Here is a 26697-nt window from a genome sequence, read left to right as displayed (position 1 = left end):
AAAATACTTTCCCCCAAAATCTGCTCATACAGAATGTCCTCCTCCTTCAAAGCCTCCTTCAAAGCTCATCCTACGGGACCGCCTCTCCTGGTATGCCCCGCGGAGGACCTTAAGGTCCACAAATAATAATATTCTGGAGATCCCGAGTCATAAGATGGCTAGATTGGCCTCTACTAGAGCCAGGGCCTTTTCAGTACTGGCCCCAACCTGGTGGAACGCTCTTTCCAAGGAGACCAGGGCCCTGCGGGATTTGTCATCTTTCCGCAGGGCCTGCAAGACAGAGCTGTTCCGCCTGGCCTTTGGGTTAGACTCAGCCTGACCCCTGTGTTTTTCTCCCTCATGGCTTGGATTTATGGCCTACTTGAAATGAGGCTGCACTTTAAATTTTAATACTGTATTTTAATCTGTATTTTAATTAATTGTTTTTATGTTTTATTGTGGTTCTGTTGGTGTCAGCCACTTATGGCCTACTTGAAATGAGGCTGCACTTTAAATTTTAATACTGTATTTTAATCTGTATTTTAATTAATTGTTTTTATGTTTTATTGTGGTTCTGTTGGTGTCAGCCGCCCTGAGCCCGGTTTTTGACTGGGGAGGGTGGGGTATAAATAAAAATTTATTATTATTATTATTATTATTATTATTATTATTATTATTACCTGTTTCAGCAGTGTATAGTTGGATCCATCCAGGCTAAGCTTCCTTAGGTAGTACCGATTAGCAAAGATCAGGAAGGGTTCCTCATCTAAGAAAGAGAGGGAAGGATTAGTGACAAAGCAGAGCATACCAACCTCTAAGGAAGCCACGCCTAATGTTGGTATGACTGCAATAAGGGCCATTTCACACAAATATACACACCACTGAATGACTTTTAAACCTGCTGCTTCTCAACTCAAGTAGGGTGGTCAGGTGCAAAAGAAGGCGGGGGTGCCTGCACTGTTATTTGTTGTGTAGAGAACAACAGATATGACTTCCATCTTCTATATAACTAAAAGTGCAGGAGCTCCCTGTCCTCTTTTGCACCTGCCACCCTATACTCAGGGCTGGCCCACCCGTGATGCAAGGTGAGGCAACTACCTCAGGTGGCAGAATCCACAGAGGCAGCAGATCCCAGTGTATAACTTTATTCCCTTGATTATTCCTGATGTAGATCTTCACTCACCCCTTCTTCCCTGGCAGGGAGAGGGTACCACTTTGTGTTTTGCCTCAGATGCTAAAATGTCTTGGGCCAGCCCTGTCCATACTCAATACTCAGATTAATCCCACCAAACCCCAAAGCAGAGATGGATGACCTTTTTTTGCCCCTGAGGGCCAAATGTGGCCATGGGCAGGTGGTTGCAGGCCAGACTTACTGGTGGGTGGGACCAGGGCTGGCACCCCCCCCCTTGCCCCCACACTCATTCACCCATACCCTCACATTCGCACTCACTCACACTTCTACATAGACAACACCCTCCCCAAAGCACACACGTGTAACCTCCCTCCCTCTCTCACACACATGCACACACAATGCAACCTCACCACCAACGTGCTCTTGAAGCAGCCAAGATCATTGTCCCATAATGCTATTAGCAGTTGCTCTGCATGTGTGACAGAGACGGGGTGGATAGAGAGGGAGGGAGGGACAGACAGATTTGGGGGGGGGGGAATCCCCATGCCTGAGCAACCCCGATGCAGCCAGGATCGGTGTGGCCCAGTTGGTAACAGCAGTATGGGGTCAGTAGTCCTTTACTGGAACCTCTGGGGAGCGGATGATCTAATCGCCTAAGCTCCAGCAATGCAGATGCACCCACTAACAGCAGCACAAGGAAAGTGATCTTTTGTGCATCCGTATCACCAGGGAGGGGGTGCTTTCCCCTCTCTTCTCAGCTGCCCCTCAGCAATCCCAATGCAGCCAAAGCAACCATCCCTGTGTTACCTAGAACAGGGGACATGTGGTCAGGGTTCCTGGGATACAGGCAGAGAGGCAAAGACTCCCATGTGGTCCATGGCGATCTGGCCTGCGCTGCAAAGTTTCCACTTGCCCTAACAAATGACAGGACCCCTCTGCCTTCTGCTGATCTCTAAGGACATTCACAGCACTGAGGATCAGCTTCACCTGTGACAGCTTTGCAGCTCGTTTGGTCATCTGGCTTCAGTAGGTAGCCATCTGCACACAAGCACTTGAAGCTGCCATGCGTGTTGATGCATATCTGGCTGCAGGGATAGCTGGTTGCGCACTCGTCAATGTCAAGGCAAGTCTTCCCATCATCCTTCAGCCGGAACCCAGGGCGACATCTGCACTGCAGGGGGCAGCAGAAAGTCATGACAGGTTTATAGGCAGTGACACCCACCTCTATTCAATATGGGTTAAGAGGCATGCCTCCACCCATTCACACAGACATGGGAATTGTGCTCCGAAGCCCTGTTCTCAGGCTGGACAGAATATAGTGCCCATTTTGAATATAGTACACATTTTGAGATAAAACCGAGGGAATGTCAGATTTATTTACTTATTTGAAGTTAAGTTTCTAGTTTCCATGTTTATAGAAAATGCAACTTAGCCATGACTCCCTTTCTCCCTCTCCTGCCTTCCACTTTGCAACTGGCATGGCAGCAAAGTTGTTTATTCAGGTGCCAAAAAATGAACCAGGGACCTTCTATACGACAAGCAAAGGGCTGTTCCCAAGTGAACTAAGACCTAACCCTCCAGCAAAAAATGCATAGTAGCAAACCAAACAGTTGACAATTTGCTGCTCTTTAATAGCAACCCCCATAAAACCTGCCACCTCACCCCACCTGGTCGGAGGGCTGTCCCAGACCCAGCATCACCTTGTAGCCTCACTGGCTTAAAGGGGGAACCTGCCACAACAATGGTGATGACAAAGCTGTGCTCATCTGTCCTACCATTTCTGTATTTTAGAATTTCTGTTTTGTTGGAAGCCGCCCAGAGCGGCTGGGGGAACCCGGCCAGATGGGCGGGGTATAAATAATAAATTATTATTATTATTATTATTATTATTATTATTATTATTATTATTATTATTATTATTTTACCAGTTGAATGACGTGGCCCAGGGGGAGAGAGAAAAATACAAAAAATGGGAAAAGGGGGAAACCACCAGAGAGGAATTCAAACAAATAGCCAGCATGTGTAGAGACAAAGTCAGAAAAGCTAAAGCACAGAATGAACTCAGGCTTGCTCAAGAGGTTAAAAGCAACAAAAATGGCTTTTATGGGTATGTCCGTAGCAAAAGGAAGAACAAGGAAACAGTGGGGTCACTTAGAGGAGAAGATGGTGAAATGCGAACAGGGGACAGAGAAAGGGCAGAACTCCTCAATGCCTCCTTTGCCTCAGTCTTCTCCAAAAAAGAAAACAATGCCTGACCTGAAGAATATGGAGCAGATGATTCAGCAGGGGAAACACAGCCCCAAACAAGTAAGGAGGTATTACAAGAATACTTGGCTAGTTTAGATGTATTCAAGTCTCCAGGGCCAGCTGAACTACATCCAAGAGTATTAAAAGAACTGGCAGAGGTGATTTCAGAACCAATGGCAGTAATCTTTGAGAATTCCTGGAGAACAGGCGAAGTCCCAGCAGACTGGAGGAGGGCAAATGTTGTCCCTATATTCAAAAGGGGGGAAAGGGAGGACCCAAACAATTACCACCCAGTCAGCCTGACATCAATACCAGGAAAGATTCTAGAGCACCTAGAAAGGGACGCTGTGATCACTAAAAGTCAACATGGGTTTCTGAAAAATAGGTCATGTCAGACTAAACTGATCTCATTTTTTGACAGAATTACAAGCCTAGTAGATGAAGGGAATGCTGTGGATATAGCCTATCTTGATTTCAGCAAGGCCTTTGACAAGGTGCCCCATGTTATTCTTGTAAAGAAGCTGATAAAATGTGGGCTAGACAATGCTACCATCCAGTGGTTTGTAACTGGCTGACTGACTGAACCCAAATGGCTCCTCTTCATCCTCGAGAGAAGTGACTAATGGGGTGCCACAGGGTTCTGTCTTGGGCCCAGTCTTATTCAACATCTTTATCAATGACTTCAAAATGACCTTAACAGATTAGAGAACTGGGACAAAGCAAACAAGATGAATCTTAACAGGTAGAAATGTAAAGTACTACACTTGGGCAAAAAAAATGAAAGGCACAAATACAGGATGGGTGACACCTGGCTTGAGAGCAGTACATGTGAAAAGGATCCAGGAGTCTTGGTAGACCACAAACTTGACATGAGTCAACAGTGTGATGCAACAGCTAAAAAAGCCAATGCAATTCTGGGCTGCATCAATAGGAGTATAGCATCTAGATCAAGGGAAGTAATACCGTAGTACCACTGTATTCCGCTCTGGTCAGACCTCGCCAGGAATACTGTGTCCAGTATTACAGTTGGGTAACAAGCTGGAACATGTCCAGAGGAGGGCAACCAAAATGGTCAAAGGCCTGGAAACAATGCCTTATGAGGAACGGCTTAGGGAGCTGGGTATGTTTAGCCTGGAGAAGAGAAGGTTAAGGGGTGATATGATAGCCATGTTCAAATATGTAAAAGGATGTCATATAGAAGAGGGTGAAAGCTTGTTTTCTGCTGCTCCAGAGAAGCAGACACGGAGCAATGGATTCAAGCTACAAGAAAGAAGATTCCACCTAAACATTAGGAAGAACTTCTTGACAGTAAGAGCTGTTTGACAGTGGAATTTGCTGCCAAGGAGTGTGGTGGAGTCTCCTTCTTTGGAGGTCTTTAAGCAGAAGCTTGACAGCCATCTGTCAGGAATGCTTTGATGGTGTTTCCTGCTTGGCAGGGGGCTGGACTGGATGGCCCTTGTGGTCTCTTCCAACTCTATGATTCTATGATTCAGTAGCTCTCCAGGAAGAGCACACCACGACTGCCTTTGGCTCAACTAAGTACGACCACCATAGGAGGAGAATGAACTACCAGGCCCAACCTTGTAGCCTATCTTGAGGTCTTCACATTCCTGGGAGCAGCCACTTAGCTTCTTGTTGAGACACTCATTGATGAAGCAGTTCAGCTCATCAGAACCATCGCCACAGTCGTTCTGGTTGTCACAGAGCAGGTCGTTGGAGATGCACTGCCCATTACGGCACAGGAAAAAGGTGTCATTGCATTTGCTCTCTGGAATTAGACAGGGAAGACTTAGAAAGGAGATGCCAGGGATGGTCTCAAAGCAGTGAGATTCTCTCTTTCTTTCCACACCCACTCTTCCTGATGGACCCCCTGCCCCAGTCATGATTCTTTCCACACAACCTAAAAGCTACCCCCCCACATGGGGTCACTGTGCCCCTGAAGGACCAGGTGCGCAGCCTGGGAGTCATTTGGACTCACAGCTGTCCATGGAGCCACAGGTTAATTCTGTGTCCAGGGCGGCTGTCTATCAGCTCCATCTGGTACGCAGGCTGAGACCCTACCTGCCTGCAGACTGTCTCATCAGAGTGGTGCATGCTCTAGTTATCTCCCGCTTGGACTACTGCAATACGCTCTACGTGGGGCTAACTTTGAAGGTGACCCAGAAACTGCAATTAATCCAGAATGCGGCAGCTAGACTGGTGACTGGGAGCGGCTGCCGAGACCACATAACACCGGTCCTAAGAGACCTACATTGGCTCCCCAGTACGTTTCCGAGCACAATTCAAAGTGTTGGTGCTGACCTTGAAAGCCCTAAACGGCCTCGGTCCTGTATACCTGAAGGAGCATCTCCACCCCCATCGTTTAGCCTGGACACTGAGATTCAGCGCCGAGGGCCTTCTGGCGGTTCCCTCACTGCGAGAAGCAAAGCTACAGGGAACCAGGCAGAGAGCCTTTTCGGTAGTGGCGCCCGCCCTGTGGAACGCCCTCCCATCGGAGGTCAAGGAGATGAACAACTACCTGACATTTAGAAAACACGTAAAGGCAGTCCTCTTTAGGGAAGTTTTTAATCTGTGATATTTTGATGTATGTTGGTATTTGCTGGAAGCCGCCCAGAGTGGCGGGGGAAACCCAACCAGATGGGAGGGGTATAAATAATAAATAGTAATAATAGCACATGTGAATGCACAGCAGCACTCTAAATGTGGCTGGTCTACTCCCTACCACAGTTGTACTGCTTACCTTGTGTACTGCTTTTCCACAGACACACTCAATGTGTTTCACACAGGAAAGCATAACACACACACACACAGCGCATGTAATATTCATATGCACAAATACAATTCAGAACAGTTTCATAATATTCATGATAAAATAACTGCAATATCAAAATATTACAATTTAAGAATTCAAGTGTAGACTGCAACACCTCTCATGGCCTATGGAAGGTGTGGGGAGGCTGGAATTAAATGCAATATGGCTTGGAGGGACAGCACCAACAGACTAATTAGTCAAGTTAAAAACAGCTTCCTTGCAGTTTTCCTAATTGTAGGCTCCCTACATGACAAGCTCGGCTGCAAGCAGTCAGGCCTCTCCCATCTCCCTATCCATCACAGAGCCTACCAGGACCAGAGCAGCGGGGATTCTTTGGGGCTTCATCGGACTGGTCATGGCAGTCAAACTCGCCGTCGCATTCCCAAAGCTTGTTGCTCAGGCAGCGGCCATTGGCACAGCGGAACTCGTTGGGGCCACATGTCTGGTACTCTGAGGGGAAAGAGGGAAGGTGGGGAAGATGGGAAAGTCAGGCTGTACTATGTAACAAGCTCCAATGATATGAGAGTCAACATGCATGTGGAGGCAAAGTAAATGGGGATATATCCTATCACTGGATATACTCCAGGGGGCCCTGAGGGCCCAGGCACCCACAGTCCAAAACAGTTTAATAAAAAATTTAGGAAACTGAAAAAACAAAGAACCATAAAAAACCAAGCATTGAGATTATTCAGAGAAACAACTGCTAACCATCTGCCCACTCAGAAGAATCTGAGATCAAGTGATTGTCCATCAAGCTCAGAACTTATGTTAAACCTGGCTGGGTTTGCAGAGGCTCAGCAGAGGCTTTCCCAGCCTTGCTACTCATATGAGTACAGATTGGTGCACCATTACAAAGCCATCAGGGATAATAGAGGCTGAAACTGGGACACAACGTCAGCCACCATGACCAAAGGACACAGTGGTGACGGGAGGGCAATACACAGAGGGCTAGACAGTCTCTGAGAGCTGACAAATGAAAAACAGCAATTGGAGACCTCAAAGCAACCACTTTTTGAACCCCAGCCATTTACACTGTCCTCCCTTGCTCTCACTTCCAGGCAGCTGTGCTTGCCAGTCTGATTGGCTGTGTAGCACTGGGACACCATCCATTTACTATGCGACCCCCCAACCGTCTGGAATCACCCATGAGACTCCATGAAAAACAAATAAATAACATGTGGGGAAACAGTGGCAACAAGCACAATATGTTTTTCCAGAAATATCCCCCTTACCCTGAAATACCTACTTTCAATCCGAAAACCCAAACTGGAGAATACTTGGAGGGTTTTGCCTACTCTCCTGTTCTAGGTGTGTACTCACCACAATCTGGGGCTTCATCAGAGCCATCCGCACAGTCTTGGTCATGATCACACACAAAATGTTTGGGGATGCACTGCCGGTTGGTGCACATGAACTCCCGTTCGTCACATGTGTTGTTGTACACTGAAATCAGACATCACAACGTGTAATCATTTTCCCTTATTCTCTTTTGCAATCCAACCCCTCTTACTAAATAACCATTTGGACATTTAGTAGTTTTGTAGCATGTAGAATGTACTCCTTTCAAACTTTAAAAAGCATCACACATCCTTTTAAACATTTATAACACCCCTGGACATTTAAAGTTCATAACAAACAGTTACAACCCCTCCAAGGGTTCTAAAGAAATTCTGGCAGAGGGCAAGGAGAGAATGAGGCATGACCTCTCCCGGACCTCCCTGGGAAGAATTGGGGAGGCTATAGCTTTGACCCCATGTTTGACCCCATGACTGCCCCCTTAGGAAGCAGAATGAGGGTGATACCAGGAGCAAATCATCTGCCGAAGAACGACTGCCATAAAGAGTGGAAATATTCCTCCTTCAATTTGACTAATTGGGTAAAACTAAGAATCACTCACTAGACAAGACATGTAATGCAGGCTGTGACTTAATCAGCTGTCGTGTAAGATTTGAAATTTCTGAAGGCATTTAAATGGAATTTTAACGTCTTGAGGGAAAATCCCTGCAGCAGAATGGAGAAGGAGGGGGGCAGACGGTTTAATGTTACACTGAGATTTCTGCATTTGCTTTTTTCTGCCCTCTCCTGATTAATGAGAAGAGGTTAAGTGTTGGGAAGCGTGGGATTGTTTGGCTACTGACTGAATGTTTATTTGATTTGTGATTGTGATTGTCTCCGTTGCTGGAGGAAGAAATGCAGGAATTGTAATTTATGACTCTTCAGACTGATAAGAATGCAGTCTACTCTGTATCTATGGAAGGAACCCAGGCTATGAAGAGGTTGAGAGGAATATGACTGCAGCTTGGCACAGAGGCAGACATATCGAAATAGGTGATCTGGAATAGCACTGGACAGGATATGTTTCCAGAGAAGAGACAGACTGTCCAGGCAGGTGTTTCTGTGTTAAACCATCAACTATGGTTTACTGTGGCATGTGAACTGGGCCAGTGACATGCCACTAGGGAGGATTTTGTACCTACCACTGAATCCCTTTTCTCTTTCCTCCACGGTGTCTTTAACACTAACCCATATTCCCACCCAGCACTGAGGAGAATACACTGAAGAGGAAAAGGGAAAATGCAACACAAGCCAAGCCAGTCTGAGGAAACTAGTGGAATAAGTCAACAAGAAACAATCCAACATGTGATCGTGATCAGAATCTGAGCACTGAGAAGAAGCGACTCACAGCAGCCAGCAGCCACACTCTCATCAGCTCCATCATTGCAGTCTTTGTCCCCATCACACAGCCAGCGTTCTGGGACACACACGTAGCTGTTTGGGCACTGGAAGGAGCCTGCAGCACAAGTGCTGTGACCTGGAGGAGCAGAAGCCACTGATCAAGAGGGATATGTAAAGAGACTGACGATTACTCAACAGAGCCAAAGTAAGTACTCAGGTAGAAGGAGGTTGATGCTGCTCTCAACGCTACAGGTAACTGGCACCTTTTGTGAGGGTTCGGTTCCGGAGGTCCACGTATAAAGACAAAATTGTGTAAAGCCAGGAACCCCCGGGATCGCCATCCCCCACAAGGTGGAGGGCTGCTTATTTGGCTCTGGAAAGCTCATGCAGGCATGAGGACTCTAGGATGTCCCCAGAGCCCTTGTGCCTTCTTCCCAAAGCCTTGTGCCTTCTTCCCAAAATAAATAAATAAATAGAGGTCAGGGGTGGGGGTGGGGACCCAGTCTTCCTTTGTTCTGGCTTGCTGGAAAACCACCTGCCTTCCAGAGCTGGAGGGCTTTTCTTCATCAGGAACTGCTCCTGTCTAGAACAGGATGCTGGTACTCAAGCTCACACTGCTAATTTCCTCTCAGGTGACTCAACAGGTTTTTTTGTTTTGCTGGAGGTGGTCTCTGGAAATTATTCCACTCCCACCCTACTCCCAGGTCACATGACCTCAACATTATTTATGCTTTCTGCTGCAGCACTGAAGCTTGGTACATTTGTGCATGTTATCCCAAAGTATTTTTCCTATAATGATCACAGCCCTTCCTTTTTCTTCTTCTTCACTGTGATCAGGGGTGCATATACTGATATTTGGGAGGTGAGGAGGAGCCGGTGGATAGATGGCCTAGCTTTGTGGCAAAGACCTGGATACAATGACTTTTTTTTTAAAGTCCTTCCATAATTCTATTATTAAGACCCAGAATGCTTTCCCATCTTCACTCCCTCTCTCCCTCCTAAATTGGAAGCGAAGGCTTACTGCAACGGTGGTCCTCATCAGAGCCATCTCCGCAATCATCTGCACCGTCACACACCCACTGCTTGGAGATGCAGCGGTGATTCTTGCATTCAAACATCACTGGGACGCATAACTTATCTGGGGGGGAAAATAGGCACTTCTGTAACCAAAACCAAAACCACCCTAAGGATTTGAAAAGAGGCCTCAATCCCAACCCCTTCTCCAGCAGTTTTGCACGATAAATAATAATGCCATTTAAATATATATTACTCATTGGATCTTGCACTGAGCAAGGCATTTGGACTAGATCACCTCCAATATCCCTTCCAAACTCTAAAATTATATGCTTCAGGAACCAATCCTATTGCTCACAGTCACAGTGCAGATGCAACACTTACTGCAGTGTGTCTCATCCTCGCCATTTTCACAATCGTTCTCTTTATCACAGGTCCATGTCATGGGGATGCATCTCCCACTGCGGCAGGCAAAGTAGTTGGCTGGGCACTTGGATTTTCTCACAATACCTGGGGAAGGCAAGGAAGAAGGAGAGAGAATAAATTGATCAGGGAGTGATGGAAGTCACCTAGAGAGCTATCCCCACCAACACCATTTTAAGGGTTTTAATTTAAAAGCAAGAAATTACAAAACAGGCAGTAACCAGTGATTCTTGTACATTTCATCTTATAAGCAGGAGATTCAACAACAGTAAATATTGCAATTCCACAGCCGTTCCTTGGTTTTTAGTTTCCTCCTTCTCCCACCCGTTAATAGTGTGATAGCTCAGTCAGTAGAGCTATGAGACTCTTAATCTCAGGTTTTGGGGTTGGAACCCCATGTTGGGAAAAAGATTCCTGCATTGCAGGGGGTTGGACTAGATGATCCTCATGGTACCTTCCAACTCTACAATTCTGTGATTTGATGAAAACAGATACTGAGCTGATATGGGAGAAGGTAGTCCTCCTTTTCTTCTTGAAATGGGGGGTGAGGAACATCACAGTGTTTGGAAGGTACTGCTCAGTTTGGATTTCCCCATTTTATCTGGCTTCCCTGAAAGGAAGGTATATAAAGGCCAGAAGATGCCAACCAGAGGAGCTTAAAACCAAGGCTTCCATCTCTCTACAAGTCGAAGTGTCCCCTCCGTCCCACCAAGGCCCAACGCCTGCCAGTCCAAGGGCTAGTCTCAGACATCCAGCTCACCTGGGCAGTTCTGCTCATCTGAGTAGTCTCCACAGTCATTGCTGCCATCACACAACCAGGATGGAACATAGCACATGGATGTGTGCTCACACTTCTGAAAGGTGGTACTTTTTACTCCCAGTTTGAAAAAGCTGCTGCAGTCCGTGGTGGCTATTAAGAGACGAAACAAATCACGCAGTCATGTAAACTGTGTGTGAATCATGATACAATGGCACTTACAGTATTTTATGTAAACCATTCCAACAGAAGATGTGCCAAATTTTAGGGCTGCAAAACAGTGTTTCCCAGACTTTTGATAGCTGGGGATGCAGTCTTTAATTTTTTTTTACATACTCTACTCAAAAAGATGTATGCATGCACATACATATTTTTTCTCAGTCAACTGCCAGAACAACAAAAAGAGGAGTGGCTGACCCAGTGAATAATGCCTCCAAGTATACCACCTCTCTTTTAACCCTATCGGACAAAGATCAGGGATAGGACCAGATAGTAACAGTGATGCTTCTGGGATTCCTCTGTGCCCGACACCTGCAGTACAGGCTGTGCCAGGGAACATTCCCTTTCCTCTGGATGATGTTGCCACTCATGGTTTAGCCGGGGTGGAAGTGGGGAATCAATGCTGCCTGGGAACTTCCTAATCCAATAGGCCAGTGTTCTTCAACCTTGGGTCCCCAGATGTTGGACTACAATTTCCATCATCCCTGACCATTGGCCAAGTTGGCTGAGGATGATGAGAGTTGCAGTCCAACAATATCTGGAAAGCCAAAGTTTCAATAAATATATATACATACATATATTAAAATTATATTTTATACCCCCCACATAATTGTAGTAAAATCTCTAAGTGATTTACAAAAAAAATCAATAAATCCAGTTTAGATTAATTTAAAACATTTATAAATAATTAAAATTATCAGTAACAAAGATTAAAAACATGCCAACATCTATGTGTCTAGGTAGGATTGCCTAAATAAAAATGCTTTAAATAGGTACCATAAAGGGAAAGTGCTTGCCTTGTGTCAATAGGCAGGGAGTTCCAAAGCACTGGTCCTGCCACATTAAAAGTTTGCTTTCTCATAACTGGGGAATGAGTATGGCATTTGCAACAGTGAGCATATATGGGATAAGACAGGCATCCCCAAACCTCGGCCCTCCAGATGTTTTGGACTACAATTCCCATCATCCCTGACCACTGGTCCTCTTAGCTAGGGATCATGGGAGTTGTAGGCCAAAACATCTGGAGGGCCACAGTCTGGGGATGCCTGGGATAAGATGATCCTGCAAGGTTGAAGAATGCTACAACAGGTGATGGAGTGGTCAGTGTATTCAATGTGGTCCGGTGGCTTATGTTTTCAACCTACTATTCAGTCTTCCTTGTGGCACACTAGTTTACCCTGCTGATTACTTTGGGAACCTCTGCTGGAAATTTTAGGATATTCTAGGTTTCATACTCAACTCCAGAGTCCCTGCTGCAGGGATGGGGAATCTGTTGCTCTCCAGATGTTGCTGGACTACAACTCTGATCATCCCTGACTGCAGGCCATGCAAGCCAGGGCTGATGGAAGTTAAGAGTGCAATGATGTCTGGAGAGTCACAGCTTCCGCCCCCCTACCCTAATGGTAGTGCAGATGCATACTGCCAGCTCTTTTCCTCTTGCATCTTTCTTTTAATCTGGCAGGGATGCTGCAGCAGGAAGATTCCTGCACTGAGCAGGAGCCAGGATTAGATCACCTCTAAGTTCCTTTGAACTATAACATTCTATGATTCTATGGCTGCCTTTTTTCTAACAGAGCTGCATGATTTCTTCCTCCCAATCTGCATCTTCACCTGTTTTGCACACACACAGATATACAGTTCTTCCTCCAAATTCTTTCAAGACTGCCACAAAGCACTCAACTAAATGCCTGGCATGGATGAACTGCCAAGAGCAGACATATCAGGTGCTGTTCGATGGGGAAGGGGCTGGGAAGCGACAAGGGCTCTCTTTCTTGTGGGAAGAGCAGACTGGATTGGCCCTGGCCAACTGGAAAACAGCTGATAAGCGAGAGAGAAGTGTAGAGTGGGGAAAACCTGTAGAAAAGTGTGTGCTACAGCATTTCACATGCCCGCGTAACACTCACAGCAGTTCATCTCGTCTGAAGCATCCTCACAGTCTATTTGATGGTTGCAACGGCTTGAGTTACTGATGCAGGTCCCGTCCCGACAACGAAACTCTGTGGCAGCACAGCTAGTCTCTGAAATGAATAGGTAGCACATTATCATCGCCATTGTTGTGAGAATTTTAAGGTTTTTTAATGTATGTGTATTAAATGTTCATAGATGTACCAAGCAAACATGTGCAAGAGGGCAGTCCTGTAGCCATTTTGACTCTCCCAGGCTGACAAGCCCTTTCTCTTTGAAAGGAGGGAGGAAATGAAAAAAAGCCCTCCCCATTGTCTCTCTGCTCGCAGATCCTGCCTTAAGGGCACATTTAAGGTGTGAACAGGGGAGCTTGTCACCTGTCTCAGGAACTCAGTAATTATCTTTACAAAAAGAGTGGCCAGGCTCCCCATGGTGATCCAACATTAACAAGTAAACTTGGCAGATTTCTCACGCCTCTTCTTTGATGTAGGTTTGATGTGGGGTGGTGGTGGTCTTGGGCTACACCCCTTCTGTGATGTATGTCAGATGCTTCTGGGGGTGGGCTGGACTGGGAAGGAGGGAATTTTCAAAGTTCTATATATGGGGAGGGAGACCCTTTGTTCTGGGTCCTTCTCCTGTGTGAGAGAGAACACCCTCCTGCAGCAGATTGTTTTATTTTCTTGGCAAATAAACCACGGGCAACTAGCCTTGCTTTCATCTACCTTGGGTTGGTCTCTGTTTTGCACTATCGAAGAGGGGTAATTAATTTTGCCCAATCTCTTCGGAGGTTCGGACTCCCTACCGGGGTAGGACCCTTTTAAACAGGCAAGAAAACCTTTAAAAACTCTTATAACACCATCATCACATCCATTTTGTATGCCAATCTGGTGCCAATGAGTTCAGACCAGCATACATGGCCCCACAACAACCCTGTGAGGGAGGCTAGGCTGACAGACTTGATGGGCCCAGGTGGCCGAACGTGGATTTCTAACTCTCGTCTAAATCCAGCACTCTAGCCACCAATATGCTGGCAACAGGAATAGGTCTTTAGAGAGCTGAATACATGCCCTCTGAGGACAGGGCTTAGCTTGTCAAGCTAAACCACTGTTTCCCTGTGCATGAATCAGGATGAAGACAACCAGCAATGGATGAGCACTGTCCGTGGTTAAAGTCTTATGTCTGCTGGATGCTCTGCATTAAGCATTAAGAATTAGGTAACACAATGTAACAGGAAAGCCAAACTGCAGCTCCAGAAGATTGTGCAAACAAATGCTTAGTAGAGCAGGGGAAGGCAATGAAACATTTTGCTCGCCCCTTAACCTTGACAGATAGCAGGGGTAGCCCTCCTGAACAGCACTTACTGTTGCAAGGCACTTCATCTGAGTTGTCCCCGCAGTCATCCCTACCATTGCACCAATCTCTGCTGTGCACACAACGCTTGTTGGTGCAGTGCAGGTAGCCCTTCTTACATTTGCGGTTGTCTGCAACATAAAACGTATTAGTGAGTGAATATGTGTGCAAAAGGACCGCACACAGAGAGTATAAATGAATGCATTGAATTCAACCTAGCAGAGTCCCACTGAGAAGGCTTATGTAGATTTCAGCCACATTAAAGTTTCTTAAAACAGAATCTAAGCATGTCCCTGCACCAACCAAGTGTTTTCTGCACAATGGAAATATCTGGGTGTAGAGTGGCAAACAGGGCCCTTCTCCCACCTGCTCAGCACAATGTGGGCTGTGGCAAAGAGAAGTAGATTATAAGGCAGGACTTATTGTATCCTTCATCTGCTGGAACTCACAATTCATTTAGGTCCAGCGGTAGAAGTCTGGAGGGAGGGCTATTACCTGCTCAAGCCCTGTCTGGGGGCTTCCCAGGAGCACCTGGCTGGCCACTGTGGAAAGCACAGGCATTTGGTTTGATCCACAGGGGTGATAATGAGTATGTCCCCCTAAGATGCTACTCTGCAAATAGAGACCACTAATGCTATAAAAAGAGCAAAAACCATTTCTGTGGGAAATTTTACTCGACTGACATATCTATCAGTCAGAAAGAGAAAGAGAGAGGGAGGGAGGGGGAGAGAGAGAGCTGTAGTTTACAGAGAGTAATGCAAAAGACCCTGACTAAATATTCTTCTTTATTAATTTTTTATACTGCCCTTCATCCATAGATCTCAGAGTGGATCACAACAGCTGTGTGTAGAGCTTTAGACCTTAAGAACTCTGCTTTCTCCCAAGGATACAAGAAGAGCAGCAGCACTCCAGGCAACCCAATCTACTTCTCTCAAGTTAACCATGGGATGAAGTCTCCCCCCCAAAAAAAATGGTCAGAGGAAAAAGGAAAAGTGGCACCTAGCCCCTTTGTGCAAGCTGCATTATTAGCCCCCATGGGTGCAAGAGGAAGAATCCAATTTATCCATAGGCAGAGAGAAGAAAGAAGCAAAGCAGGAGGAGCACAGGAAGGAGCCTTACTGCAGTAGGACTGCTTCTCATCCGACTTGTCCTTGCAGTGGGCCACGCCGTCACAGGTGTGGCTGAAATCAATGCAGTCACCATTTCCACACTCGAACTCATTGAGCACATTACAGGTGGAGTTGGGCGCTAAGGAAGGGAGAACAGGGGTGAGTGTAAGCAGAATGAGCCCAGCATTTCATTTCACGGGAGACTGTTTCAGATGTGTCTCACGTTCACAACCACCTGTACACTTGCACCTGACATATGGGAGGGGAAAATGCTGGAACTGGTACCAGCTAGTGAAAGGCACCTTCAAAACAGTGCCTGTGGGGATGCGGGGTGAGGTGAGGGTTATTAGGTCAAAGTAATATTCTGCTCTAATGGGAATATAATTAATTAGTTGATTAACTGAGGTATTTATATACTACCACACTTAATTACCAAAGCTTCTAAGAAGTACTGGCATAAGAACAAAAGTCACCGCAGAATATTTATATGCATTCACCATGACACTCTGCACAAGCCATATTTATGATGCGCTCATGTCCTGCTTATGGTCTTCCCATGGTATCTGGCTGGCCACTGAACTAGAGAGGCCTAATCCAGCAGAGCTATTCTTTGTGTTCTTATGATGAGGAACCAGTGGCATCAAGAGCACTGAGAGATTCATGCATCCCAAATAAACTTCTAAAAAGGGGGCCATATTTTCACAGCTGTGTTTTACTTAGAATCATGGAATTGTAGAGTTGGAAGGGGCCACAAGGGTCATCTAACCTCCTGCAATACAGGAATCTTTTGTCCAACATGAGGTTCAGGACCCTGACATTAAGAGTCTCATGCTCTACCAACTGAGCTATCCAGCAGCTGTCATTGGTGGATGCTTGATGCCAGTCTTCTGCTAGAAGTGAAGCCTGAAGTTGATGTTTTTTTCTGTGCCTTTTTGCATTCCACTTTAACTTATTATGCACATAAATGAGTTAATATTACAGTGGTACCTCGGTTTGCAACCGCCTCGGGGAGCGACCGCTTCGGTTTCTGACCACCATGGACCCGGAAGTGTTTACACCCGGGTTCCGCGGCGCCTGGATGCGCAGAAGCGATCTGTGCAGCGTGTGCATGTGCAGAAGCGATCTGCTCAGCGCGTGCGTGCACAGAAGCGCTCTATTGGTGCTTCGCGTACGCACAGAAGCTTGCCTCGGGGAGCGACCGGCTCCCCGGAACCAATTGTGGTCGCAAACTGAGGTGCCACTATAATTTGATTGCCAGATCAAACACTCTTCTTTTGGCCTGCACAAAATACTGAAGCTGTTGCCCTGGTTATATTCTGGGACTGCTGTAATCCCACAAACACAGCTACATATTACACACAATTCCAGACAAAGGATATTTCACGCAATACTACAGACCTGGGGCCCATGAGACCTGCCAGACTGGTAGATTAGTGGGTGGCAGAGCCCGTGAGAGGCTGTTGCAGAAATTCTGCAACCCATAGGTTTCCACGTGTGCAGAAATGGCTTTGTTCATTTCTGCTAAGGTGTACAACTACCAATGCTGTAAAATATCAACATGTAATTCCATGGTCAAATGAGAGGAGATGACCCAGATCTGGAAATATAACAAACAGTCCCTCCCTTTTCCTCCAGCCTGTGCACAGCACTCAAGTTTTTGCCCTACCATGACCCTTAGCACATGGAAACAGACACAACCATATGACCTTCATATGCCTGATCAAATCCTTGTGGGTGCTCACCTTTGCAAGTAAGATCCTCCTGAAGGATCTTGTCACCACGACAAGAACAGGTGGTTTCACCCTTGGCTGAGAGAAGGCATAGGTCCTGGCAACCACCATTGTTTGCTCTGCACAGAGAGAGCTCACCTGGGTAGAAGAGTCAGAGCGGAAGAGAAATAGATACAGCAAAATCAGAGTTGGGGGAATATGGGTTGAACAGTCTGGTATGAGAGGCACAAAGGAAGTTCTATAGCCCAACCCTATGTATATTTACTTGGAAGCATGCCCAGCTAAGTTCTCTGGAACTTACTCCCAAGTAAACAGAGAACTGTGGCCAAAGTCTGACCGCCACCTCTGTTTTTATGCTTCAGCCTCACACCAATTTGCAACATTCTTGAATGATGAGCTCAAGGCTGAAAGCTCTAACCATCACATAGCCACAATGTGTGAAGCCTGTTGCTGTCATACAACATCCACAGGTCGCTCAAGACTAGGTCACCCTCCTCCCTCCACTCTGCAGCTGGGGGAATGGGAACATTGGCTTTTGCAGAACAAAATTAACCTGTGTGAGTCACTAGCATAAAAAGGATTAAAGTCATGGGGAAAGAGACTTAACCATGTCATAATGTCTATTATTTATGGTAGTTTCGAATGGAGCCTCCATGTTTAGAAAAAACATCTCTCTAATTACCAGATATGGAGGTGAGAGAGGAAGCAACAGCTGAATACTAACACCACTGTGCCTTTCATGTGTTACTTCCTGGGGGGCAGCTGTGTTGGGCTAGGTGGATATTTATTTGCACAGTTTGCATCCCAGTGGCACACCTGTCTGTGGGCTCCCTCCCTCTTGGGTGTGCATAGCCCAGGGGTCCCCAAACTAAGGTCCGGGGGCGGCCCAATCGCCTTCTAAATCCGGCCCGCGGACAGCCTGGAAATCAGCATGTTTTTACATGAGTAGAATGTGTCATTTTATTTAAAATGCATCTCTGGGTTATTTGTGGGGCATAGGAATTTGTTCATCCCCCCCCCTTCAAAATATAGTCCGGCCCCCGACAAGGTCTGTGGGACAGTGGACCAGCCCCCGGCTGAAAAATTTTGCTGACCCCTGGCGTAGCCCAAACAAAGCTGAGCCAAAGAAAAGGCAATCTATCATATAGCCTAAGGCAGTGATGGCCAAATTTGGCCCTCCAGCTGTTTTGGGACTACAACTCCCATCATCCCTAGCTAAGAGGACCAGTGGTCAGGGATGATGGGAATTGTAGTCCCAAAACAGCTGGAAGGCCAAGTTTGGCCCTCACTGGCCTAAGGGATGCAATATGCTCCACTTGCCAAAATGGAACAAATGTCCATCAGAGAGAGAACAAGGGTTGCACCAGCACTGTGGATGGGCAACAGAGCAAGCTATTGGGGTAGGTGCAGGTAGCTCTAAGAGTTCTGCTGAGGGCCAGAGAGAAAGAAAGGGCCACTTCTCCTTCCGAATTGCTGAGGGAGGTGACAAGTTGAGAGCCTACAAGAATCAGAGGAGAACTGGAGGGTAAACAAAGAGAGGAGCACCATTCTACCCATCTTGTGTTTTTCAAAGGGGTCACTCTCCAACTGCGCCACCACCCCAAGAGGCAAGGTGCTTTCCTTACAGCTGTTGGTGTCATTGGCCACAGCAATGATGCCCATGGGTTGCTGGGGGATGTCAATGCGCAGGTGCTTCATGTCAGAGCCCACATATTTGTTGGCACGCTGCACAGCACGACGCACCCAGTCTGTCCAGAAGATGTAGTCACCATAGACGGCCAGGCCAAAGGGGTGCACTGGTTCTGCCTTCAATATCACCTGTTGGGGATTGCCACAATGTTAGTGGGGAGGAGAGAGACAATGGCCATGGCTACTGACCAAGCACATACATCAGTAGTAGCTTCACATGCACCTCTCAGCACGGGACTAACTAGTGTATTCATATGCTACCATATCATTATCAGCTGTAACCAGCTTGCTTTAGTGTGGTTTGTGCACTGTGACTCCTTGTCCAAGCAACTACTTTTAATTTTCCTTTGCCTTTCTTTCAAATTGTTCTTGAGGACAGGGAACTACAGTAAGCCTGCAATGTACACACATGTAACTTGTGCGCATTCAGCTTTATGCAAGTCCTATCTATCTATCTATCTATCTATGGTGGAAAGGGGTGGGGTTCTGGGGGAAATGACTTTGGCAATTCCACAGGCCACTGACTGTATGTGATTTTGGCTTTAGGCATGATCCCTGGAACTTAACTCCCACATAAATGGGGGGGGGCATGTTTTCCAAAATGATGCAGCTAAAGTGAATAGATTATGAGGCTGCCCCAAAATGCTAGATCCAAGGTCTGGTCTGAAGGCTCAGAAGGCTGAAACTAAGTAAGTCTGGGTAGGGTCAATCTCTGGATGGGAGACTGTCTGGGAACCACACATATGCTGTCTGGGGCTCCATGATAAGGGAAAGATGGGACTTAAGTGCAAAAAGTAAATATAAAAATAAGTTATGTTTCAACATACATACAAGCGCTTTGAAGATTTTAGGTTTTTTATGAAACAACAACTTAGATTTGTCCTAACCAAGTGAGACCCTCCATTCACATATTTCTATGCAGGTAGACAGAATTAATTAGTCCCAATTTCTTCCTTTCTAATCTGTTCCTATTGCAAGATGAGCCACACTGGCAGGATGCCCGGTTTACTGAGTGGTAAAATGTGTCTCATAGGTAGGTTACCACTTGGTAAAGAGCCAGTGATCTATTGGTCAGAGCGCTGGATGGGTGTGTGGGTGTGTGTGGGTGTGTGTGGGTGTGTGTGGGTGTGTGTGTCCAAATCCCCAGTCACAATTAACTTAGTTACCATAACACATTTGGATCTCATATTTTATGGTAAAAACCCTCCTGAGGCTGCCAACAAAAGTCATTAAAATACACATATAAACATGAAACTGAGTGTTAAACCATCAGATGAACACCAAGCTGGTGGGAGGTGGGCAGTCTTTAAAATGTGCTCTAAAGGCAGCCCTGTATAGGGAAGCTTTTTAATATGTCATGTTTTATTATGTTTTTATATACGTTGAAAGCTGCCCAGAGTGGCTGGGGCAACCCAACTGGATGGGCGGAGTATAAATAATAAAATTCCTGTTAATAATAACAACAACTACTACTACTACCACCAATGAGCCATATGCACTACCTAAGGGATTTCCAAAGATGTGGGGTCCCCTCTGAAAAGGCTCTGTCCCTAGTACCTGCCAACCAGATAGTAGTTAAAGGTGGATGCCTCAAGTCTCATGCAGGTTCATATGGGTACAGGCAGATGTAACCTGGTCTCAAACAATATGTGGCTTTAAATCCCAAAACCAACACTTAAAAATTGAGCTCGGGAATGAATAAACAATTAATATAACTGGTACACAACTGGTATAACATGATCTAAAGCTTGAACCTACTTGGGTAACCTTGGCCCAATCACTCTCTTTCAAGCTAATCTACCTCACATGGTTGCTGTTAGTGGGGAAATTGGGACGTGGGGGGAGGAGAATCATATACAATGCTTTGAGCTCCTTGGAAAAAAGGTAGGCTATTACGTATAATAAAATATATACATGGCCCTTAGTATTTGCCCTGAGCCTGAGACACACACTATTAATTCTGGCAGCAAGTTGATGTCCAGACATTAAAACAATGATGGCCAAGGATCAAAACCAGAGAGCAACTTGAAGACCATGCTAGTCATGCAGAAGGAAAGACAAAAGACCATGTTCTTAGGCTCCACATATGTCTGCACTGACTCTCTGGAAGTTTGCCCATAATTCATGATGTGTATATTTCACAAAACAAAACACTCCATTATTGAGGTAGCAAATACACAAGTGCTCTGTTTTGCTACCACTCAAAGCTCTGTTTTATAGACTGGAAACAATCAGTAGTTTATAACAGAATTGCAAGTGCTTTGAAAGAGGCATCTCTTCCCATAGTGTGCATCAGCCTTCGCAACCTGGTTTCCTTGTGATGGCTTGGACTACAAGTCCCATCAAACCCAGCCAGCATGGTTGTGCTAGCTTGGGCTGGTGGGAATTGTAGTCCAAACCTGCTGGATGGCACCAGGCTGAGAAAGGCTTGTATACATATACATTTGTTTATCCCATGACTACCTTTCATTAAACTGATTTAGTAGGTTTTTTTAAGCAATGCAGGAACCTACACCACCTACACAAAAGTGAGATGTGTGTAGTGATTCTTCTTTCCATCTGTCTTCTACTTCTTAAAAACCACAAAAAACATCTGTCTCCAGTTACTGGACAAGAAGTGGGGGGTGGGGTGCCCTCCGTAGATTTCCATGTACCTCAGTGACTAAAAAGAAACAAGGCCTTCATCATCCTGGTCCATTTCCACATCTGTGAGAAATGGTCTGCTACACCCATTGGTCAAATGGCAAGAAGTGACTAACTTCTGAGACTTTATAGCAGAGATGAGCAACCTATAGCCCTCCAGGTGTTGCTAAGACTCCAACACCCATCAACCCCAGCCAGCATAGCCACAGGCAACAAATGATGGGAGTTGTAGTGCAGCAAACACCTGGAGGGCCACAGGTTCACCACCTCTTCTTTAGAGCCTGCTAACGCCAGACCCCCTGGGAAGGAGCCCTGCTGACTTACATATCGCTTGGTGCCGTCGTATTCACACCGCTCTATCTTGTCCAGTGTGGCATCAGAGAAGTAGATTTTCTCCGCCTTGTGATCAATGGCCAGACCATTGGGGGTGCGAATATCTTTGTCGATGATGGTGATCATGTTGGCACCTGATAGTGTAGCCCGCATGATGCTGGGGTGTTGTTCATTCCAGTTGGTCCAAAACATCAGGCTGAAGGGAAGGGGAAAATTGATTATTGAGGAGCATATGCATATGCCTTGAGCAATTTTTTTGCTACCATCTCTCTGACTTCGAAAGACTGTTTGGTCAGCTGTGGCTGGGATGTTTTACAGCGAAGCTTGTCCAAACTGGGAAAGCTCACTCCAGTGGTTCTTCAGACTTTCAGTTCGCATTCACTCCCAGTCTGCCTAGACATCACTACTCAGGGTATACACACAAAGGTTGCCTTGTGTACTTTAAAAGGGAGAGTTCCAAGGCTGTTTTTCAGTGTGGGAGTGGAGGATGCATTCAAGCTTTGTACCTGGATGTTCAGGTGTACAAACTGCACCCTTCTTGGAGAACAGGGATCTGGCTATCCTGATACATTGCATGGTACTCTCTCTAGGGTCAATAAATGTAATGAGCTTTAATAAGGGCTGCCTTTGAAAAACATTCCAAAATTACCACTGGTCCAAAATGTGGTAGCTAAGCACCCCAAGGGTGCTTGCCAAAGGGAATCACATTTATTTTAAAAGAACAGTACTGCTTACAAGTTTGTTTCCAGGCCCACTTCAAAGTACTGGTTCTGACCTTTAAAGAAGCAACAGACCTGTGTCAAGGATGTCAGAAGGAACGTATTTTCCTATGGTGTTGCTCCAATGTAGTGTAAAACTATGGGGGCCAGATGCAGCCCAATTGCCTTCTAAATCTGGCCCGCAGATGGTCTGGGAATCAGCAAGTTTTTACATGAATAGAATGTGTCCTTTTATTTAAAATGCATCTCTGGGTTATTTGTGGGGCCTGCCTGGTGTTTTTACATGAGTAGAATGTGTCCTTTTATTTAAAATGCATCTCTGGGTTATTTGTGGGGCATAGGAATTTGTTCATATATTTTTTCAAAATATAGTCCGGCCCCCCACAAAGTCTGAGGGACAGTGTACCGACCCCCTGCTGAAAAAGTTTGCTGACCTCTGGTCTAGAGTTTATTTAATTTACTTGCTTATTGCATTTATTTATCACATAGTACAGAAAATGTCTCAAAGCAACTCACAAATATACAAGTATACAGAACATAGTGTCTTTGTTCAGAAGTACAGGCAATGACAGATCTGCATGGGGGTTATGTTCAGGACCCCCCCCCCACCAGCTGATGGGGCCCACGTAATCCTGCCCCGCCTATTTTGTGATGTTTACTTCCGGGTTTGGCATAATGTGCATGGTCATGGCCGCACACATATCGGATACACCTAAAATGGTCACTGCCTGTTTTGCTAAACTTTGGTTTATCATTAAGTGAACAAGAAGCTTTCTCTCCCGTTTTGAACTAACTAATCACAGTTTAGCATGATGTCTAAACCTGGTCAAAAAGTGGTTAAATTTGACTATGGCTTACTGAAGCAACCAAACCATGATTTATAAGGTTGGCGTGTGTTAGTAAACCATAGGCAATATTAGCTATAGTTTAGGGTTCAAATGCACAAATAAACCAGCTTAATTAAACACTGAAGTGAAAGTTTCTGTTTCCCATGCCTGGTGAAATGTTGGGAAGAATGTATACAAGAGACTGAGGCTTTTTTACACATGAAATAACATGCAACAATCTTCTTTTATCTTTTGTGTTCCCTCTCATGCATTGAGATGACAAGGACCTCCATAGAATGCAAATGTGAGAGGCTGTGCATAGACCTTCTCTGTGATGTACCTCTTTGGAACTCCCTTCTCCAAAAGTGCACTGGACTCCCTTTCAGAAAGATATAGAGTTTGATGGGTTAGTGAACATTTTGGTTTTCAACTTGATGGTTTGGATAACAATGCTGTAGATTTTAAATTTTAACCATGGTCTAAAACTGATTTGTACTGTATAAATATTGTAAATTGCTGTGGGAGCCCTTGAAGGCCAAGTGTTTGCATGCCATTCAGTATAAAAACATTTAAATGAATCAACGAATAAGAACATTCAGATTCCCCAGTGATTCCAAGGGTTTGCACACTGGAACCTACTTCTGGCATTCATCCAACACAAAGGCTCGAGGGTGGTCATCCCCCGACATGGTGATGACAGTCTCTCTCTCAAAAGCTCCTTCACGGGTCTGATTCACAGTATGTCGGGTGATGGTGGAGGTGGTGTAGCTCGTCCAATACAAAGTGTCCCAGCCTCGGTGGTAGGCCAGCCCCTCAACAGAGCCAACATCTGGAGAAGGTAGAGCATGGTGCAATTTCAGCAAAATAGTGGTTTCCTTACACAGTCTTTTAACTCTCAGGCTTTAGCAACTGGATGCCCACTCTATGCTCTCCCCACCCAGTCTGCTCAAGAAATCTGTCTCAAGTCCTGCTCTGCTGACTATCAGTTAAGCACAGATTAACTAGCTTGGCTGCTGTGTTTCTTTGATCTCAGAAGAAGCTTCTGAGCAAACAGTGTGGTTCACGCATAACGCTAAGCCAAACTATGGCCTACCATGAATAATAATAATAATAATAATAATTTATACCCCACCCATCTGGCTGGGTTTCCCCAGCCACTCTGGGCAGCTTCCAACAAAATATTAAAATACAATAGTCTGTCAAACATTAAAAGCTTCCCTAAACAAGTGTACTGGTGCCCAGTGAGAAAGTGGAAGCCACTTTGCTCCTTCTCTGTCCTGTTGCATTAGTGGGAGCTAGGCCTTCATTGAGCTACCTGGTTTTTCCCCAGGCCTGCTCTTACAAAGGCTTATCTTCTCGATGAGCCCTTATACAATAGCACCAATCATATTCCACAAAGCTCTCAGGCACTACCCCAATGATTCTGCTTGCTTGCCCTTTGGTGCTACATCAGAACTGCTGGTGATCATGAACAAATGCGAGCTAAAACTTCATCACAGGCTCATGGCTGGCATACCCACATGTGTAACCTTTAAAATGAAGGAAGGTTGCTTGGTTGAGTTGCTCTCACTCTTGTTCAGGACACCTTGAGCCCGAAGAATCATGAAAAGATTCTGTGAAAAATAAGGAGCTAGCCTTCCCACCCAAACCAATCAACAGTCCAGAGAGCAACAACAATCCAGAAAGCTAAACCCACTGCACTGATTCAAGATAAAAGTTTTTATGAGCAGTCACAGAGGGTGTATACATTACAGATGATGCCACTGATCAGACATCAGTCTTGGATCTCCACTTGAGCAGCAGGTGGGCTAATCCTTTTTTTTCTTTCTTAAGAGGCATGTGGAATATCCATTCACATTGGGGGAAGACAAAACACTACCATTTGAAAAGTTGGCCAAGTGATGGGAGGAGGCAGCATCATTTTTTCAGAGCTTACCCCAGGAGAGAAAGAGAATCATGGAATTGTAGAGTTGGAAGGGGCGCCAGGGGTCATCTAGTCCTGCAGCGCAGGAACCTCAGCTAAATCATCCATGTAAGTTTGTATCAAATGTAAAGTGGCAGTGCTGTTCTGAAAATGTTATCTGTCCAGCATGGACAGAACTCAACAAAAGTGTGCCTGTTTTAAACTACGGTATCCACAGTTAGGCAGCATGGCATCGTGCTGCAGACAGTGCTAGACAACAACAACATGGGCACATTTGGATTTCTGACAGATTGCTTAACTATCTAGCTGCCATAAACATAACTTTACTAATTGTCTATATTGATTTAGCCACAGATGCTTTCAACACAAGGAAACGATTGCAATTAAAGTATCAGCATGGGTTCTTCTGCTGTCTCAGCAACACTTCTTAATTGAGCGCTCCTTGATGCATCACAGTAAGGAGAGACTTTTCCCACATTTGCCTTTGGTAATTGAATACAGCCTGGAGGAAACAATGGCTCGATAATCTGAGACTCTGGTGCACCAGGTTCAATTCCTTGCTCTGATATGTAAACTCCCTGGGTGATTGTGGCCAATCTGTCGTTCTGGGCTGAGTTACTTCACTGTGCTGTTATGAGTGCCCCTGCCAGTTCAGTTCAAAAACAAGTCGCAGATGCCCCAGCATGAGCCAAGCTTCACCCATGTGCACAGCTTTAGCTTTAGCAAAGGCTGCCATTTCATCATGCCCCTTCAGTTCACAACTTTGACCAGGAAACTACATGGTAACTCAGTGAATGGAGAGGGGGAGGAGAATATGCACCTTTAGGCAAGAGCCACAGGGCAGCAGAGCCCTCTGCACCTGAGAGCTTAGATGGCCATCACCAGCCATGACGCTACTCAACATAAAGCCAATCTCCTAAAGTAGATCAGCAAAGTAAGCAGAACCAAACCAGGCTCCTCCACCTGTGCAGCCCTGGATCTGCTGCTGCTGCTGCTGCTGCTGCTGCGGGCACTTTGTACATTCTCTATCATTAAACTTCCCCTGTATTTTTAGGTTTTGCCTCAAACAACCGTCTGGTTTGTGCATCGCATTAAACCATAGTTCAAATGAAAATAGTTTAGTCTGAATGATCAGTGGACTGGTGTAAACTGTTGAAAACATAGGTCCTTTGTTCCTCCCAGACTCCTGCTGTGCTGTCAAGAAACACA

At 45.7% G+C, this 26697-nt stretch overlaps 1 protein-coding gene across 6 annotated transcripts in view; it reads right to left on the bottom strand.

The window, feature by feature from the left end:
* Positions 1–26697, bottom strand: part of LRP1 (LDL receptor related protein 1) — a 329900-nt gene that overhangs the window by 40347 nt on the left and 262856 nt on the right. For all 6 annotated transcript variants that reach the window (XM_060272175.2, XM_060272177.2, XM_060272178.2 and 3 more), the window contains 16 exons: positions 24204–24393; positions 22010–22214; positions 18979–19171; positions 17366–17491; positions 15634–15762; positions 14526–14645; positions 13164–13277; positions 11044–11193; positions 10245–10370; positions 9868–9984; positions 8854–8982; positions 7491–7613; positions 6480–6620; positions 4939–5126; positions 2099–2282; positions 660–745 (listed from right to left, as the gene is read on the bottom strand). In XM_060272175.2, the coding sequence (XP_060128158.2) occupies positions 660–745; positions 2099–2282; positions 4939–5126; positions 6480–6620; positions 7491–7613; positions 8854–8982; positions 9868–9984; positions 10245–10370; positions 11044–11193; positions 13164–13277; positions 14526–14645; positions 15634–15762; positions 17366–17491; positions 18979–19171; positions 22010–22214; positions 24204–24393 (2321 nt within the window). The remainder of the gene's footprint in view (positions 1–659; positions 746–2098; positions 2283–4938; positions 5127–6479; positions 6621–7490; positions 7614–8853; positions 8983–9867; positions 9985–10244; positions 10371–11043; positions 11194–13163; positions 13278–14525; positions 14646–15633; positions 15763–17365; positions 17492–18978; positions 19172–22009; positions 22215–24203; positions 24394–26697) is intronic.

Source organism: Zootoca vivipara, chromosome 2 (assembly GCF_965207765.1).
Source record: "Zootoca vivipara chromosome 2, rZooViv2.hap1.1, whole genome shotgun sequence".
In the NCBI taxonomy this organism is placed as follows: domain Eukaryota; kingdom Metazoa; phylum Chordata; class Lepidosauria; order Squamata; family Lacertidae; genus Zootoca; species Zootoca vivipara.
The sequence above is the reverse complement of the archived record's forward strand: the minus strand, read 5'-3'. Positions and strand labels throughout refer to the sequence as shown.